This window comes from Scophthalmus maximus, chromosome 17 (assembly GCF_022379125.1).
Source record: "Scophthalmus maximus strain ysfricsl-2021 chromosome 17, ASM2237912v1, whole genome shotgun sequence".
Lineage (NCBI taxonomy): Eukaryota > Metazoa > Chordata > Actinopteri > Pleuronectiformes > Scophthalmidae > Scophthalmus > Scophthalmus maximus.
Window position 1 is genome coordinate 374,014 of NC_061531.1, and position 17,889 is coordinate 391,902.

Sequence of the window (17,889 nt, forward strand, 5' to 3'; positions counted from 1 at the left end):
AAAACAGAAAACAAAAACAATAAATAATAACAATCAAGCTAAATGATCGTACCATTGCAGGCAGACAAAAAATAATAAACAAAATACACATACATGAATAATTTTAACAAAAAGAACCAACCATGAACATTAATTGAAGTGATTTATATATTCGAGAAGTATACCATATTTAATCCCAACCCTTCTCCATAATTAGAAATATTTGATTATAATTTTTATAGAATTATAATTATTTTATAACAAAATATAAATTAATTTCAGCATATTTATCCTACATCTAATACTTTTCTTATATCAACTACAACCAATATTATCATATATTATAATATAGCTATAAAATCTAATGCAATCTAAAGTACCTACGTACTGCACAATATCTGTCAATCAATACAATATAATATGCACTACAAGATACACCATATATGATCATATATTTTTCTCAGCATTTTTACATATTTACTGTGTAACACCAAAAGACAATGAATTAATGTATTAATTAATTAATACATGAAAAATCATATCTTTATTCGACTACTTCCTGTCGAAACATAGAAAAACGTCTTCGTGCTGAAACCAAGGGCAGCGTGATGATAGACAGGGATGCGGATGTTACGTGAGAGGAAGGGCTTGTCCTCACATGTGATTAGTGGGTGTGTGTTGTCTACACCCTCAGTCAGTGCGACGTTTTATTAAAGTTGTAAGATGGCGACGGTGCATCTGAGGATCGGGGACCTTGTGTGGTGAGACTACAGTTAAACACTGTTGAACGCCGCCGTGTCTGCTACACGGCCCTGTGATGATGTAATGGGCATTGCACTCGTCCGTTTAGTGCCACTGTTTCTCGACGGTGTTCAACCAGACGTGATTCATGAACACGTTCGAGTACTGGGTTAGTTGATGGTCAACCCAAACAAATTGCTAACCGAGCTGACTCAGCCAACAGCCGTCGTTAGCTGCTAGCAAGCGGACGAGCTACGCAGAGGGTTTAGACCTAAATTAACCATTTCCCGGACACAACGCCGCTTGTGGCTCTTAAAGCCCTTTCGACGACGCGCTTATCTTTGACTCTTTGTCAAACACTTGCAATTTTCTCGTGTTGTTTAAGTGTTGTGGTCTGTTGAGAGCGTTGCTAGCACTGTGCCTTCTCGTCTGCTCGGCTTCCGTGTTGGCTGGAGCGGCACTTCCTCTGCGGAGTACGCTTGATTTTGAAAGTATTTCTTAGCGGCTGCGCTCGGGGCGATGTTAGCCGTACCTTTGGCTTCTCTGAGCGGAGAGTGATGACTAACTAGTTCGCCCCCTGTTGCTGTGTGGCACCAGTTTCACGGTGGTATTATTATCACCAGTACAACATAACAGGTCGCCTTGTAATAGTGGCGTCATGGATAACGAAACATAGTTGCGCAGTTTCTTAAAAATCCTTTCTAATCTACTGACATTCGTTGAAAATGATAAGGGTAATATGATTTTAAAAAAAGTCGAGTTCTGCCTTTTACTCGCATTCAAAATGTATTTTCTTTAAACAAAGATGAATGTTGCATAACCCTGACATCAGCATTTCAAGTAGCATGTGTTTGTTTCCCTTGTTGTCTACTTAACTTGGTCGCCGCTTCTAACACCCTCTTGTTAAACGCCACAAGTTGTCAGACTTTTAATTAAGAGAGGAAATGCTTGTACGACTTATGAAGACATAAAGGCAAACAAAGTAGGACCCCGTCAACACGGACTGAAGAGCACCATGGGGGTAAACACATCCACATCATGTGCCTCACTGTTGGTTTAACCCAGCACTGCAACTTTGTTGTATTCTTTTTATTTTGTGTTTTCTATATATTCCAGTTGCGTGATATAGTTGACCTACAGTTCTGCTTGTTTTACCCAGTATCGATAACGACTGTGTAGAACTGTGTATTTTGTATTTGATACATGTGCTGATGACATAGTCTTGAGACAGATTCAAAACAATACTGTCTTTTCTATGAAACACATTCTTCCTTCAACAAGTCTTGACATGAGCAGCTATAACAGAACTTAACCCGACTTAATCTAAAACAAGCAAATTTTTAATTTCCCTCCGTTACTGTCTCAATCACAATACGACTCTGACCAGATATTTCATGCCAACTCTCTGGACTTAATGCTTTTGCATCTCAGTACTTAGGGCATTTTTTTTTACCAAAAATGTACAGTGGTCCAATACCAGCGAGACATATACCAGAGCTTAATATATCACTCTTATTTTAGGGGGAAGCTTGGGCGTTACCCACCATGGCCAGGAAAGGTAAGTAGTGAATACCTGACAATGGCTGGTTAAAATAATTTCTTCAATTTGCATGACACTTCTTATGCTAATATTGCAATTTTTTTAATTCACATTTTAGGTAGTAAGCCCTCCAAAGGACCTGAAAAAGCCAAGGGGGAAAAAATGCCATTTTGTGAAATTCTTTGGGACTGAAGACCAGTAAGTTTGCATTGTAATCTACCTGTTCTGACCACCCCTGCAGTGCCTTCTCCACCAGATGTGTTAGAGCTGTGTTTCTGTGTGCCTCTGCAGTGCCTGGATCAAAGTAGAACAACTGAAGCCCTACCATGCCCACAAAGAGGAGATGATCAAGATTAATAAAGGAAAGCGCTTTCAGCAGGCAGTTGATGCAGTGGAAGACTTCCTAAAGAAAGCTAAGGGAAAAGAACAGGTGATGGAGGGTTCTTTAAACATGGATTATGGATATTGCTTTCACCATAGCTTGTTGGTTCTTAGTCATATGTGCGTAATGCATGGATTTCAGACAAGAGGATGTTGACAGGCTCACTGACTTATCAGAAATTATTAACAACAGGTTACATCTTGAGTTACAGTAGCTGTACCATAAAGAAAATGTACAGTTTGACTCTTGAATCACAAAATGACTCTTGGAAGACATGGTGTGTCACAATTTTATGAGACTTAACTTTGTTAAGATTAGATTTTTCTACTAAAAAACAAGGTATATGAAACTCAGTCAGTTTTAAGTTAGTTTTTACAAAAAACACATCCCTAAAAGTATTCTTAACCGTAATTTAAAGTATGTTAAATTACTGCCGCACATTATAGTTTTTATGTTTATTGAGTATGGAAAAAAAATAAGCGAGTACAGATAATCTGAAGCCCTGGTGCGATATAGATATAGTTTTATATTGTTACCAAGGAAACAATTGATTGTGATATGCCAAATCCCTTTGTTATGTCACAACACAACCAAAATAAACACCTAGAGAGTACATGCTTGCTGATGATTATGTTCACAATCTATCAATCTTCAAATTGTTTTCTCAGTTAATTGAGTTAACATTTAGTCCAAAAAATGGAGAAGGGCCCCCTTTTCAAGGTGGAACCAGCAAACATTTGTCATTTAGCTTCAACAAAGTGCCAGGAACAATTCATCAATAATCAAAACAATTTGATTTAAAATCAATTAATCTCTGCAGCCCCAGTTTCCAGAACTGAAACTGATCGTATCAGCTGAAGGAATAATGAAGTGAGACTCTTCTCATAGAGACCTGCTCTTCCAGACCTCATGTCATGGAATCCTCGTCAGGATCATGTTCAGTCTCAGTGTTTATTCAGGTGGACAGACACATAGTCTCTGCTCAGGCCATCTGCCCACAAGAATCAGTGCATTCACCATCGGGGGACGCTCTTCAATTGCTCAGTGTACATGGAACCTGCTCAGTAAGAGCTGAAAGCCATGCAAAACTCAAAAGGTTATCTAAACTCACAACTCTCTTGACATGCTGAAGAGGTAGCACCAAATGATAGTCTGTGTTTTTGACAGAACGCCGATGGTAAAGGTGACTCAAAAGGAAAGAAGACGCCTAACAAGCCACTGAAAATACTGGAGGAGGATGACGAGGATCTCAGCGCACTGAAGGACCCCTCTGAGAAGGTCAGCTGGACACTGCCGATTTAAAAAACCAAAAAACCAAAAAAAAAACCTGGTCTTTCAGCATTAGTTGAACAGATTTTTTTTTACTGTTTTTACGGTGATGGGGACATTAATTGGAGGATGAGGATGAAGACATGCCATTCACTGTGGACGTAAGAGGATACCTTTATGAACCAGCGGTAGCTCGGAGTCCAACAGCTGATTTGTGGCGAAAAAGACATTTGATCACCATCAAGTACTTCATACAACCCCACTTCAAAATCACTGAACTATCCCTTAAAAACAAAAGCAGAAACACGAAAGGATCTTTGTACCAAAAGGTTCACAGGACGGAAATCCCCAGGTGAACCTACGTTGTTAAGTTACTGCAGTGGAAAAGGGCTGAATAACAAATTTGTTGAGGTTTCATCACTATATTTTCGCTACATAATGTTTTCCAATCAGTTCCTGCATTAGAATAGTCATCTGTTTTCATACTCGCAGAATGTGGTTCGCATAATACAATCATGTAGTTATTTATTCATCCTGACATACATTCATAGGACATGTCAGCCAGGCTGATACTAGCAGTGTAACTACAGCAAGGGGTGTGACACTGATGTCTGACATCAGTACCAATATGTAAAGGGCTGTTTCACCCAAAATTAGGGAACAAAAAACTATTCCTCTCCTATGTGTAGTGGTAACTGTCTGTGCAGATCAGTGTGGTGGTTTGTGTCCAGGTTGAGATTGAACCTGTCTGTCTGAGATTGTACCCCACCTTAAACAGTGAAGCTGAATGGAATTCACTCAACATTGTCTCCTCCATACATGACAGAGAAACGTCCCCCACCACAGCAGACAAGCAGCAAAGTCACCCTTTGATTTAGAAGGTGAACATGTGTCTCTCTCCTCCTTAAGGACTTGACTGACTCTGACCCTGAGCCATCCACTATTGAGAGGCTGGGGGCTGGACCTGGCACAGGACTCAAATGGGAAAGCAGTGTAGGTGAACCACACCCACTTCCCACCAAGCCTGCCTTGCCTTGCTGTTCTTTACCTGAACTGAACCTTTGGCTTTACTCACCAAAAACTGCTGACTTTTCCCTTCTGACCTGTTGGATGCTCACTCTCAAACTTCTGGGAACTATCTGTATGACGTGTGCTTTTGAGATGGTCACCAACTCTGCATGTGGAGGCCCAAAGGGAGGCTGAGGTTTGGTTGAGTTGATCTGATTTCCTGGTTAGCCTTCAGCCGTCTATTAGCAGCCTTCTCTTCAGGATCAGGGTTGATGACCACTCCTGAATTAAATGCTCTTAAACCTGTATGACCATCAGGTTTGTGTATGAGCGTCTTGAGAAATATTGCACCCCCATATGCAAGATGAGTCATTAACTGGTCCTCTTTGTGTCAGTGGAAACATATTCACAACCATCAAAAATGGTCAGTGCTGCTGCAGTTACAGCATAACAACTTTTTTTCCCAACAACATAAAATGTACTGTGAGTCCAGAATGCATAAAAACAGCCATGATATGAGTCTTGGCTGTTTTGGACATCAGGCCACACTCATTCGGCTGCATATTTGTATTAGTTCTGGAATGGCAGGCTAACGGTAGCTAACATAGTTTGTATACAACTTAATCCCAAGGATCTTCTGTCCACTGACCAAAATATGTTTCTGCTTTATAACTGAACCATCCAACATGCAATTGTGTATTTGGGAGTCATACAAACTTTAACAGTTTCCACTTACATGGGGAGAAGCAGATACTGACTGGCTTTGTGGGTTGAACTTTATTTTAATAGTCGTACTGTATCTGAAATATTGGAATCAAAGCTGTCTGGTTTCAGAGGACGTACTCAGCCCCTCTGTTACACATTTCTCCAGAAGATGACTTCTGTTTACTCCGTGTTTTTCTTTTTACCTGAATGAACGGTGCAGCAGTTGATTGCACAGGGTTCTCATTGGAGTTTTTCCTTCACTGTAGATTTCCAGAAAGGGAATTGAATCACGGTGAGAAAAGGGTGTTGAATCAGGAGCAACTGGACTTGGTAACCAAGTTGCTCCTGATTCAACATCCTTTTTTTTCTAACCATGACCTAGATGAATGAGAATTTCCACAGACACAGAAGCTTTACTGTAGAGTTTTGAGTTTTTATTAGCCTTTCATCTGCAACACTTCAGGGCTCAATTCCATTTTTAAGGCCATGGATGGAACTGCTCCCAAATTAGAAACTGTATGGAGTTACCTCCCCTATTTATATTTAAGAGCGGTATATTTAAATTTGAGAGCATAATTTCTCAGTGTCACAATCAGATTTGCTCTGTTCCGACTTTCGATTTCTCTCCAGCCAATAAAATTCCAGATGTGATTAACCATTGGCGCCCTGTGGTGTCCTGGTGTCTGTTATTTTCCAGGCACACCAAATCACCCAAGATAATTGATGCTTTCATAATATATCTCTATCTCTTTTTTTTTAAATTCAGACATTGTGGACAAAGTCAAGTTATTTGGTGTGGGAACCAACTGAATGTCCTTGCAGGTGGCCCAGGACCAGAAGCATTCCTACTGCTAAAGAATGTGGCCACATGATCAGATCTCATGGCGTCTGAGGTGCATTTACTGATCAGACAAACAGTCTTGATTTGAGCAGAGGGTGTTTGAGAGAGAGGGCAGGGTTTTGAAGGGGAAAAAACAGAATGTCTGAGGTGAAATGAGGAAACACTGCTCTCAAATTGAAAGAGCACGCTCTTGGGTAAAGAAAGGAAAGAAACTCCATGAAAGTGTAGAAATTTGCTTTCTCTAAAAAGACCTTGATGGGAGCCCTGGCATGTCAGCACTGTGAAATGTAGACTCAGGGGTTTTCTATCCAAAGAAATCACTGTCCCACTGAACTCTTGCTCTGTTGCAGCCTGTGAAAGATGACCCACATTTCCATCACTTCCTACTGAGCCAGTCTGAGAAGGTATGAGGATCCTTGCAGCCCTTCATAGTCATTCTACACCATTTTTTTCAGGCTCAGTTAGAGGGATGAAGTTGATGTTGTCTGTTACCTCATTTGACAGCCAAACCTTACATCTATGGACTTGTTTTTCTCTCAATGCGTCAGCTTGGATGTGATATGGATCTGTGGAGGAGTCAATGTGGTGCCCTGTCTTTCTCTCCTATTGCGACACACCCAAGCTGAGTTTGCCATTGGTTGCAGTGTTTTTCATGGCACAAACCCCCATCCCTACCCAAAACTCAATGCCTAATGTAGGCCAGTAACAGTTAAACCGAAACAGCCTGCGGCTAAACTGATAAATCCTCTCTGTCACCATGCGGGGGATTTGCGTAATGGCATTTTTACATTCAGCACAGTAAACGGCAGTTATAACAGTAACGTTTATTTATATAACACCTATCCCAAAGTAGTGGTTACAAAGTGCTTTGCAAAGGGCAGGTATAAAGCAATAAATGAAGTGAAAATTATGTAAAGTTTAGATCAAATGATGAGAACAAAGGACAAAAATAAGTACCAACTAAAATGACACTCAGTGCACACCTCCACCAAGGCCAAACAATCCTATGCATTTGTATAAATTTTCAAATTTAGAAATATAAGGGAAAAATAGTAGAAGTCAAATAATCTGCACCAAATTGTACTATTTTGGGGCAACACCATAATCTCTCAAAAAACATCAACATCCCCCCTAAAAAAGCCCTCTCTTACAAAGTGATTGATGAAATGACCTGATCCACACGATAATCAAATGTTTTTTTCCTGGTCCCTACCCCATCCCTCCACCATTCTGGTGCATATCTGTTCAGTTCTCTTTGCATAATTCTGCTGACAGACAGATACAGGTGAAAACATAACCTCCTTGGTGGAGTTAATTCTTACACATACTGACTGAGCAGTGGTGCTGTTTGTAATGTGTAGAGCATAATGGCAGTCTCTTGTTTGTTTCTTCCCTACCCACAGGCGGCCTCATCAATGGAACCCATCAGCAAGCGCCTGAAGATCATTGAAGAAGTAAAATAAAAAAATAAAAATTGTAACAATAACCTCCCAAATTATTATATTCACCTTAATTGATTTACTTAAATGTTAAACATATTATTGCTTGTACAGTACTATGTGTTACACATGGTCCAACACTAGGAATGAGTTTTTGTTTTGTGATATTGACAGTTTTTTTGTGATTGTGCAGGACACAGGGTCAACATCTATCCAAGCAGCAGACAGCACAGCCATCAATGGAAGCATCACACCCACAGATAAAAGGTATTAATACTTTCTCACTGCAGCATTACAACAACACCATTATCAAAATGACTTACTAAATTTAGCTGGCAAACTGGAAGAGCTTTTCTGCAAATGTGATGAGAGAAAAAAAAAAAAAGGATCCACTAAATCATTATAATGAGAAACTCTGCACTGCTGCACTACCAGCACTAGGAGAGAGAGAGAGAACAGAGAGTGGGAGATTCGCTAGTTTTTATATCTTATTATTTGTTTGCTTGTGTTTTGATGTTTGCTCTTCTTGGACCTTTCTGTCCAGGATAGGGTTCCTGGGACTGGGGCTGATGGGAAGTGGTATAGTTTCCAACCTGCTGAAAATGGGTCACGTGGTCACCGTGTGGAATCGCACAGCAGAAAAGGTGCGTAATGTGACACAGTCACTGGCTGAGTCATTAACATCAGTGAGATGTTGCATTGTTGATGATCTTCTGATTGATAATACATTTAATTTGGAAGCTCCTTCACATTTGATGATGGTAAATTATGGTATTTAAATGCCTTTTAGTGCGCATTACTGTTATTATTATAGACTTTTAAGATGCAATAACACACCAACAAAAGGCCAAGTCTACACTGATACATTGTAGTTTTAAAAGGTATCAGTCTGGCGACCGCTCGACATTGGTTTTCCAAACCCTAAAATGGAGACTTTTGGAAATGCAGTGACCTACATTCATTTCCTGTTAGGTTCTTATCAGTTAAGACTCGACTGCCAGTTGTCAATGCAAAGCGTTGACACTTACTCTCAGTAACAGTTCCACCTCATTGTCCAAGATAAGAAATCCCTGCTCTTATTTTTCACCATTCCTGTTTCTTGTAGAATGATATGTAACTCAGCAACCAACTGCAGAGTAGACAATCCGCTTCCTGTTTATACCGCATGCACATGACGAATGTACATGAGTGGTCATGTGATATGTGTTTCCAGGTGTGATGGCAAGGTTGGAGATTATTTCTGATGCAGTGCTAAACGCTTGCCTGGACAGAGATCATTTTAGGTTTTAATTTGAAATGAGAATGTATCTGTGTGGATGCGGAATGCGGCTATTCATCAGTGAACGATGGTGTTCATTTGTGTGTTCATGCTGCTAACAACTTCTGCCCGCTGTGTTCCAGTGTGACCTGTTCATTCAGGAGGGCGCCAGGTTAGGCCGGACTCCTGCAGAGGTGGCCTCCACGTGTGACATCACTTTCTCCTGTGTCTCTGACCCAAAGGCTGCCAGGGATGTGAGTATCATCTCAACCACACTAAATGGCTTCCTGTTGAGTTGTGAATGAGTGAAGTATGGGTCAAAACATCTCCATGTATGTGTTTGTTTCTGCAGTTGGTGCTGGGACCCAGTGGAGTGCTGCAGGGAATCAGGCCAGGAAAATGCTATGTTGAGATGTCCACTGTTGACCCAGAGACCATCACAGAGCTCTCACAGGTGAGAGAGACACACACACACACACACACACACACACACACACACACACTTGACATGAGATGACATCAGTCATTTATTGTCATATGTACAGTAAAAACTGTCAATGTTACATGGCACAATGAAATTCTTACTTTATTAAAGAATAAAAAGAATATAAGAGGAAGTGCATTGTGCATATCATATGTGCAAAGGAGACATGATGAATAAATATTTTAAGTACTATAAATAAATAGAAAAACTACAAAAAGACAAAGAAAAGAAAGAAAAGCATTGTTAAAATATTCCAACAAGATAACAAGTATTTCAGGATTAAATTGTTTTTCATTGTTTGCAGGTGATCACGTCGCGGGGAGGCCGTTTCCTGGAAGCTCCAGTGGCAGGAAGCCAGCAGCTCTCCAATGATGGGATGCTGGTCATCCTGGCAGCCGGTGACAGGACGGTCTACGAGGACTGCAGCAGCTGCTTCCAGGCCATGGGCAAGACCTCCTTCTTCCTGGGTATGTAGGGTATAATGAAGTGATACGTTTACAAAAATGAAACTGGCTTAACAGTTGGATACACTCTTGATGGTTTTAACAAGGTTGTAATAAACACAAACAAACAAGGTTATCAGACCCATCGGCCCATATCAGTTTTATTTGTTTTAGTCTATCAAAGATTTGTCATAACGCTGGATTTTGAGATAGCCTCCCCAAACAATAAGGTATGGGGCGACTGAACCTGCTCATGGTGCAGTGTTTCTATCAGTGAATGACCATTAAAACAATTGGTGAGCATTTTATTAGGAACACCTGACTAATACTGGGTAGTTCCTTCCTTTGCACCAAAACGGCTCCAGTTCTTGTGGCATTGATTCCATTCTCCAAAATCCTTCTCCATGTTGACATGACTGCATCGCGTCACCTCTGCACATTTGTCAGCTGCACATTCATGCTTCAAAGCTCCTGTTCTACCACATCCAGGATTCACATCTGGTGACCCGAGAGGTCACTCAAGTTCACTGAACTCACTGTCATGCTCAAGAAACCAATTTGACACTTTTACTTTGTAAAATGGATCATTTTCCTGTTGGAAGCAGAAGATGGTAAACGGTGGCCACAAAGACATGAATATTGTCAGGTTTTAAGGGCCCAAAGTGTGACAAGAACACGTTCATTACACCATCACACTACCAGCAGCAGCCTGGTCTATTGAAACAAGTCAAGTTGGCTCCATATTCTGAGCTAAGCATCTGCAGCCTCAGCAGAAATCCTGATTCATCTGACCAGGCTACATTTTTCAATATTCAAATGTCCGATGTTGCTGAGTCTGTGACACTGCAGCCTCGGGTTTCTGTTCTTGGCAGACAGGAGTGGAACCTGACAGCAATGACCAGAGTCAATTATATTAATAAGCAAGTGTACAGGTGTTCCTAATAAAGTTCTCAGTGAGTCCTTATCACCTCTGGTTTCCACTTCCTGTTTATTTTGTAAGCGTGCTCAACGTGCCAGGTGACACATTTTGTACATTCATTGGGAGCTTTAACCCCCAGGAGTCTGAATGCAGACTGTTGCATCATTCTCTTTTCATTCATGTATAAGAATATGTCTGTGTTTTTAAGGTGAGGCAGGGAACGCAGCGAGGATGATGCTGATAGTCAACATGGTGCAGGGCAGCTTCATGGCCACCATTGCAGAGGGGCTTACTCTAGCCCAGGCCACTGGCCAGTCACAGCAGACCTTCCTGGACATCCTCTGCCAGGGCCAGATGGCGAGCACCTTTGTGGACCAGAAATGTCAAAGTAAGTAATTTGTTAGTTGACTATCTGTTTTTTAATTTTCTCCTTTCATTGTTTAGAGTTTGAGGCCATAGACTAAAAATATTGTGAGGTATTTTGAAAATAGTTGTGGAATAACTTTTCTTCCTGCGTTTACCAGATATTTTACAGGGCAACTTTAAGCCCGACTACTATTTGAAACACATTCAGAAGGATCTGAGACTAGCCATCTCCATGGGCGACATGGCCAACCATCCAACCCCAATGGCTGCAGCTGCCAATGAGGTACAAACCTGTGCTTTCATTTACACTTTCCTTCTGTGTGTGTTTGGGGAGGGGGGGGACACTAGTGGTGTCTCACTCACCACTATTGTCTCATGCATCAGGAGGATCATGTCTGTGAAAATTTTCAGTCATCAAGGTCATGGTTAACCCACTGACCTTGGTTGTAAATGTCCAGTTCTGCTGTTGTGTCATAGACAAAATCTCAGTCTGTGACACATGACTGTATCTCAGTCATTGGGTCAGTGGAAGACTGCTCAAGTACATTCCTCCTCTCGTAAAAACTTTGCATATACTTCGTAAGATGTCATTAACCCTGAGCATCTGCAATGCAACTGTAACTCTTGTTTTTCTGTTCCTGTTCAGGTTTACAAGAGGGCTAAGGCACTGGACCAGTCAGACAATGATATCTCTGCAGTCTACAGAGCCTACATTCACTAGAGCGGGGTGTGACCTATCCTCCGGACCACAGTCTTTAACCCTTTCTTATTTCTCCCTCATCATTTATCAGAGTTTTTATTTTCAATTCTACTTGTTCTATTTCATTTTGCCTCAGTGGCAGCCATGTTACTTGCCCACAAGTCATGGGATGAAATAAATTTTTAGAGGCAACCTTCAGTATTGTACTGATTGTACCGGGGGATTATAAGGTGTAATGGTGTGTTCAGACTAAAAGCTGAGTGGATTTTTGCCCAGTGCGAGTCTGTGGAGTAGCTGGGGAAGGCAGCTAATGCTAGTGCTAATTTGGTTCATATTTTCCGAGTTTATCTGGTCGTTCAACTGTCTGACTTATCTCCTTTTGTGTTCTGTCTCTATAAAGTACAGACGCATCGTAAAGCTCCGCGGATGGTCGAAAATAAGGAGATGATTAGAAAAAATTAGGAGAGAATCTCAGCCTTGATAAGCTTTCAAGAAACAGGATCAAGTTGAGGATGTTTCATTTCGAGCGGACAGCATTAACCCGGTGCAAAGTCACATCTTTGCTTTGATTTTGCAAGTAATCCCACCATGGGAAAAACTTTCCTTGCATTTGATCTGAACACACCACAACAGTACTCCAAACAAGGTTTTACTACTGCTATGGGGGCAGTTTGTCTGGATTCTGACAACTCAAAAAAAAAAAAAAAAAGGGCGGGAGAAGTAATGCAGGGTGTATGGCAAGGATGTGTGGTGCAGTGCTACTGTGATGAGCAGAGTGTCAGATGTTCAGTCCAGAGAAATTGCTGTCAGCTTTAGCGGATGCAGAAACCCTAAAGATTTTTTTTTGTTGATGTGCAAATGAAGAGTTTATTTAATTGAGTGTGATATTTGCTTTTCTTTTTAAATGTGGAGAATTCCATGAGAGAGCACCAAGTACATGCCCCTGCATTGCCTTAATATTGTAACCCCTGAAGTCTTTCAATTATAGATGTATTTATTTATGCTTCTTTCCAGGTCTTCTTGGTGCAGTATGTTCACGGCTTGTTTCTGTGTTTGACTAGATGATGTAGGCTTTTACGTTGGTTTTAAGGATTAATCTTCGAAGCGATTAAGGACAGAATAACGTAAGTGTTGAGGCCTTAAAATGCAGTAATAATTGAAATATCTCAAGACTTGAGATTTCCACATTTCAACACTTCGTTCTTTTGTTTGAGAGTTCTCAGTTCTTCTGTTTTTCTTTTTTTAATATATTACCCAGGCAGCAAGATGAATCCACCTCTTGATTTGCATTTTAACTGAAGTTCATAATTATATCATTAGTTTTAAACACTGCCTCTAGAATAAATACAACATCCTCCGCTCCACAGTCAGTAGCAACATTACTATTGAGAAGCTAATAAAGCACGCCATCCCATACACACGCACTGAGCCGTTCGTTCCATTTCCATATTTAAACAGGCCGGTCCCCAATGAGATGTTTGAGATTCATAATTTATTTATTATATTGCCCTCACTTTACTTTGGTTAAAATAAAGGGAGGGATGGTAGTTGGCCACATGGCAGTGGGGGCCACCTTGAATACATAGTAGAGGTCCTCGCAAGTCCACTAGGTTCATAGTATACAAGACCTGATTCAGTTCTGGAACTTGACTGATAAATCAGCAGCATGATCAGCTGATATACGCTCAGCATAGATTGATCGCACATAATAAGAAATATCAGTAGAGAAAGACCAAATAAAGGGGGTCATTAACAAAGCCATGTGTCAATCACAGAGAGCTCTGAAAAGAAACATCCCACTCTACATATCTTACCAGTGCGTCAATAAACAATTATTAAAAATATTTGTTGCATGTTCAAAAGTGAACAGGAGCAGATATATTCTTATCAGTTTTGAACTCAAATGTTTATGCCGAGAACTGAATTTTTGAGACAAACCACCATGTGTGTATACTTGGCTCCATTTTATTATTAGTCTTAATCAGGTCAGGATTACATTCTGTCGCTGAAGCGCTCAGGTCTGTGTGTTGGCATGTGTCATACCTCAGTGGATCTGATCAGACTCTGCTCGGATAAATCATGATTTGAAGAAAAGCAAAAGATACCTTCAGGACAAAAGTGTAAATGCATGTTAATGGTTTAGTCCGAAACCACAACCTTTTGGATCGATTCTGAGCTATCAAGTCATTTTCTTTTCAAGTTAATTTATGTAGTAAGGGTTTTTACAGGAGATGCTTTGGATAGGGCCAAAAGTGTCGACACTCTACTGTGTCGCCTGAAACATGCCCTTGAAATGTATGCAGATGCAAAAGACATGGCCAACATACGCAAAAAAACATTGCACAGTTTTTTCCCTGCTAACAGGATAGAGTACTGATACAGTTGATTACTCAGTCTGGGCTTGTCAGAGACGAGACACAAGTACAGTTTTGATGTGCCTGTCAGAGCTGCGCTATATTCCACCACTATAACCTGCAGATGGATCATAATGTGTGACATTTTAGCTCAAGTCACCTTTGAGAGTGAGTTTGGGGTTTTACACCTTGTTCCTTTTTTTTTTATATATATATATGTGAGATTTGGCTGACTTCACTTCACCTCTTATCTCCTACATGGTGTTGGTGTAGGTGCAGTAATTGGTCTTTCAAGATGACAATACAACAGCAAATCTGTCCAGAAAAACAAACTGACGGAGAAATGCGTCTCGAGGCACGTCAAAACTCGACAATGCCTGTCGACGTGGGGTTTGTCCCCGATTATTAAAAGCTGTTGCCCTGCTGTTCTTCCACCATGACGTGAAGAAACTGAAGTGTGAAGCATGTACACCATCAGTAAACCCCAACTGTTATTGCTTCCTTGCAGGAAAAAGTAACTCATGGTGTTTAGTTACTTTACAGTCTTGATGAGTTGAAAGTTTCTCTCAGCAGAATAATTTTACTATACATTAATCATCCAGAATCTGGTTTTGGAAGAGTTGCCAAAGAAATGATAACCACGGTTTTTAATTTAGCCTCAGTGTGAAGAAGCGTCTTTAGAAGACGGATGTAAATAGCATTAGGTTGAGTTGGGTTTCTTTTATATCTACAATTAACAGGTTTAATGAAAGCAACGTCTCTTGATTTTGACTACAGAGCGACTGTCTAACATATTTCTGTCTTAATACTGTAGATTGTTTAAGTGTAAATGGTTTATTACTATGTAGCTTAAATAATCAGGCTTATTGTTGCATTGAAATGACAATGACTTGGATCCTGTTGAAGAAAGAAGGGTGTAACTTTGCTTTTGGGGATATGTATGATTTTGTGTACGTGTGGAAATCAAGACTTTTGTGCTGTTTAATAAATCCTCTCCTGATTACTGACATTTGTGCATTTGCTTTTCAGTTCCACTCAAAACCAGAATGCATTCGTACGACCTCTCAGTCCTCTGTCGCCCTCAGTCAAAAGTACATTAGTTCTTGCCCAAAACAATCTTTACAAAATGCCACAACTATAAAGTTTCATTTACAAAACAGGCTTATCAATGTCCTAAAACAGCTGATCATTGTAGTTTTTAACAAATTATACTCAAACTTGAGGAAATTGTCTTTGTTGGGGACTATTTTCTGTGGTGGATTAATTGGTGCTCTGGTGTTTCTAGCAGCAGGATGGTGTGCGTGTGTGGGAAGTCATGATCAAAAGTGTGTGGGTTCAAGTTAGTGAAGGAACTCGTCACTCAAAGCTTTTGGAGTAAGATGCTTTGATGCACACACAACTTGTGAGTATTTTGGTCTTTCTTTGGGATTTGTTCACAATTGGAAAATATATGAAATATTTATCCTCTGAATGTGAAGAAGATTGAGCTTACTGTCATCCAACCTGATTGTCATTGTCAGCTCATAAAGATGTACTTGGTGGAGCGATACAGCCTCTGAAATGGAACAAAGCCTCTTTTAGAGTAGCTTTGACTGAAAGAGAACTGACTATTACCACTGCAAAATGCACTTTAAAACTGGCCAAATATACACCATTTTTTAATGCAGCTTTGCTTTGCACACATGCTTTTACTGTTTTATTGAACTGTTTGTGTGATTTTATGTGTCTTATGTTCTTTTTAGGTTGTTCGGGTCACAAACTTTAGGCAATTTTCTGTGACTATGTGATAGACAATAAAGTTTTTTGAATTGAGTTGAATTTTCCATCAGCCACTGTGAGCTGAGGTAAGTCCCATGCGCAGAGGCGCTTGTTTGCCAGCAGGCAAGGCAGGCGACTGCTTGGGGCCCCCAGGTCAGTAGGGGGTCCCCGAGGGCTGACAAATTTAAAAGTACAGCAAAGTTTGCAATGACAGTAGGAACCTCCCCAACGGGACTCCACCTGACTCTACTCACTCAATTTTTTTTTGTTGTTGGCAGATTATTTATAAAGCCAAAAAAACCATTCAAACCCGCTAACACCCTGCGTTTCCTGCAGTGTGAAAACGTTTAATCGGCATTCAGCCCTGGGTCAAATGACTGCAATAGACCCGGGGATAATCGGCTTCACCACCGATCGGCATTGATGTGAACGTCACACCCGGATGAACCCGCTAATTTGCGCGATGACGGAGGCAATGACAGCAGTTACTCGACTCCTCCGTCGGTAACTGCTGTTACCTCACCAGCTGTAGTGCAGAGACGGCGGACATACACGGCCTCAGCAGGCGGTCTCTCATTACACAGCGGCCATAAAACTGTCGGTAACATGGATGATGTGCGGAACCCATTCTCATTGTGGCTGCAGCTACGTACACAACAACAGCGCGCACAGCCAAGCTTCTTCTTCTCTCATACACACACTTCAAAACCCATATGGCCACCTGCTTAAAGGCCAGTCTCGGCTCGTAACACTGCACTAAGTTTGTACACTTTGAAAGAGTGACAAGTACAAGATATAAGGTAACGTTGACCACCGGCTCACTGGCGACCATGCTTTCTGTTGTTTACTACACGGTTCTTCTTCTTTGTTTTACGGCGCGCACCGCTCTCTACCGCCATCTATGGCCACCACCTGTCACACTACACGATCATCTGACCCTGGTCTGCTCGCAGTGTGAAAGTGGCCAATTGCCGATTAAACACGGGCGACCCGAGTTTAAAAAACCCGGGTCTACACGGTAATTTTGGTGTGAAAGAGGCATAAGATTGTGGAGATGAACGCTGGTTCGAGTGGCCCCTGGGATTTTTTGCCTAGGGCCCCAACATACTCTAGAATCGCCTCTGCCCATGCGTCTAAACTGTTTTAAATACTGGAACCAATTTTCAGTCTGCACCAGGCTTAGCTGACTCTAACGTTGGTCATCCTGTACAACCTGTATTACAAAGCTGGTTGATTTTATGTCATGCATAGCCAAACTACCAAATGCCGCTGGGCGGCAGTTATTCCAAAATTAAACGCCTCTTCAGGACCAGTGGGTGGGTCTACTTTAATAGTGAATGTGTGACCAGTCTAATGCTGCATTCAGGTAGTTCTCGTAAAGTCGAAACACATCCCTCTTGTTGTGGTTCGGACGGAATAAATAACTAAATGCACCAATCAGTATTCCCATATTCAATTTATGGATGTTTCTTTTTCAAAAGACAGATAACACGCGGTTGTGTTTTGCCCATATGTCAGAAATAAGACGTGAAACTGCACGCGCAGCACATTCAAAGCCTGAATTTAAAGACTAAACTACACATAGCTAACTTTCTGCTTGCATCCTTCGAGTCGCTTGTGTTTTGCACGTCGGCCGCTCGTGATGTACACGCCTGCCATTTTTATTTACCGATCATTACATTCGCTCGTTGATGGGTTGCATA

General features: G+C 41.0%; 1 protein-coding gene across 2 annotated transcripts; it reads left to right on the forward strand.

The window, feature by feature from the left end:
- The first annotated feature begins 612 nt into the window (after positions 1-612).
- glyr1 (glyoxylate reductase 1 homolog (Arabidopsis)) lies at positions 613-15,435 on the forward strand. 2 transcript variants are annotated; one of them, XM_035614702.2, is made up of 16 exons: positions 615-740; positions 2,242-2,278; positions 2,379-2,458; positions 2,552-2,690; positions 3,810-3,920; positions 4,821-4,904; positions 6,816-6,869; positions 7,869-7,919; positions 8,098-8,171; positions 8,449-8,548; positions 9,306-9,416; positions 9,515-9,616; positions 9,951-10,113; positions 11,217-11,396; positions 11,533-11,657; positions 12,021-15,435. In XM_035614702.2, the coding sequence occupies exons 1-16, from the start codon at positions 703-705 to the stop codon at positions 12,093-12,095; spliced, it is 1,524 nt and encodes a 507-aa protein (XP_035470595.1). In that variant the 5' UTR covers positions 615-702; the 3' UTR covers positions 12,096-15,435. The 2 variants fall into 2 exon arrangements, with proteins under 2 accessions (XP_035470596.1, XP_035470595.1); XM_035614703.2 differs by lacking the exon at positions 4,821-4,904 and having other exon boundaries at positions 613-740.
- Positions 15,436-17,889: the final 2,454 nt, after the last annotated feature.

Bases quoted from the DNA above. Each gene is read 5' to 3' on its own strand.
- glyr1 (XM_035614702.2), top strand. From the start codon at position 703: ATGGCGACGGTGCATCTGAGGATCGGGGACCTTGTGTG. The intron at 3,921-4,820 runs GTCAGCTGGACA...CTCCTCCTTAAG, and splicing joins TGAAGGACCCCTCTGAGAAG to GACTTGACTGACTCTGACCC. The intron at 11,397-11,532 runs GTAAGTAATTTG...TGCGTTTACCAG, and splicing joins TGTGGACCAGAAATGTCAAA to ATATTTTACAGGGCAACTTT.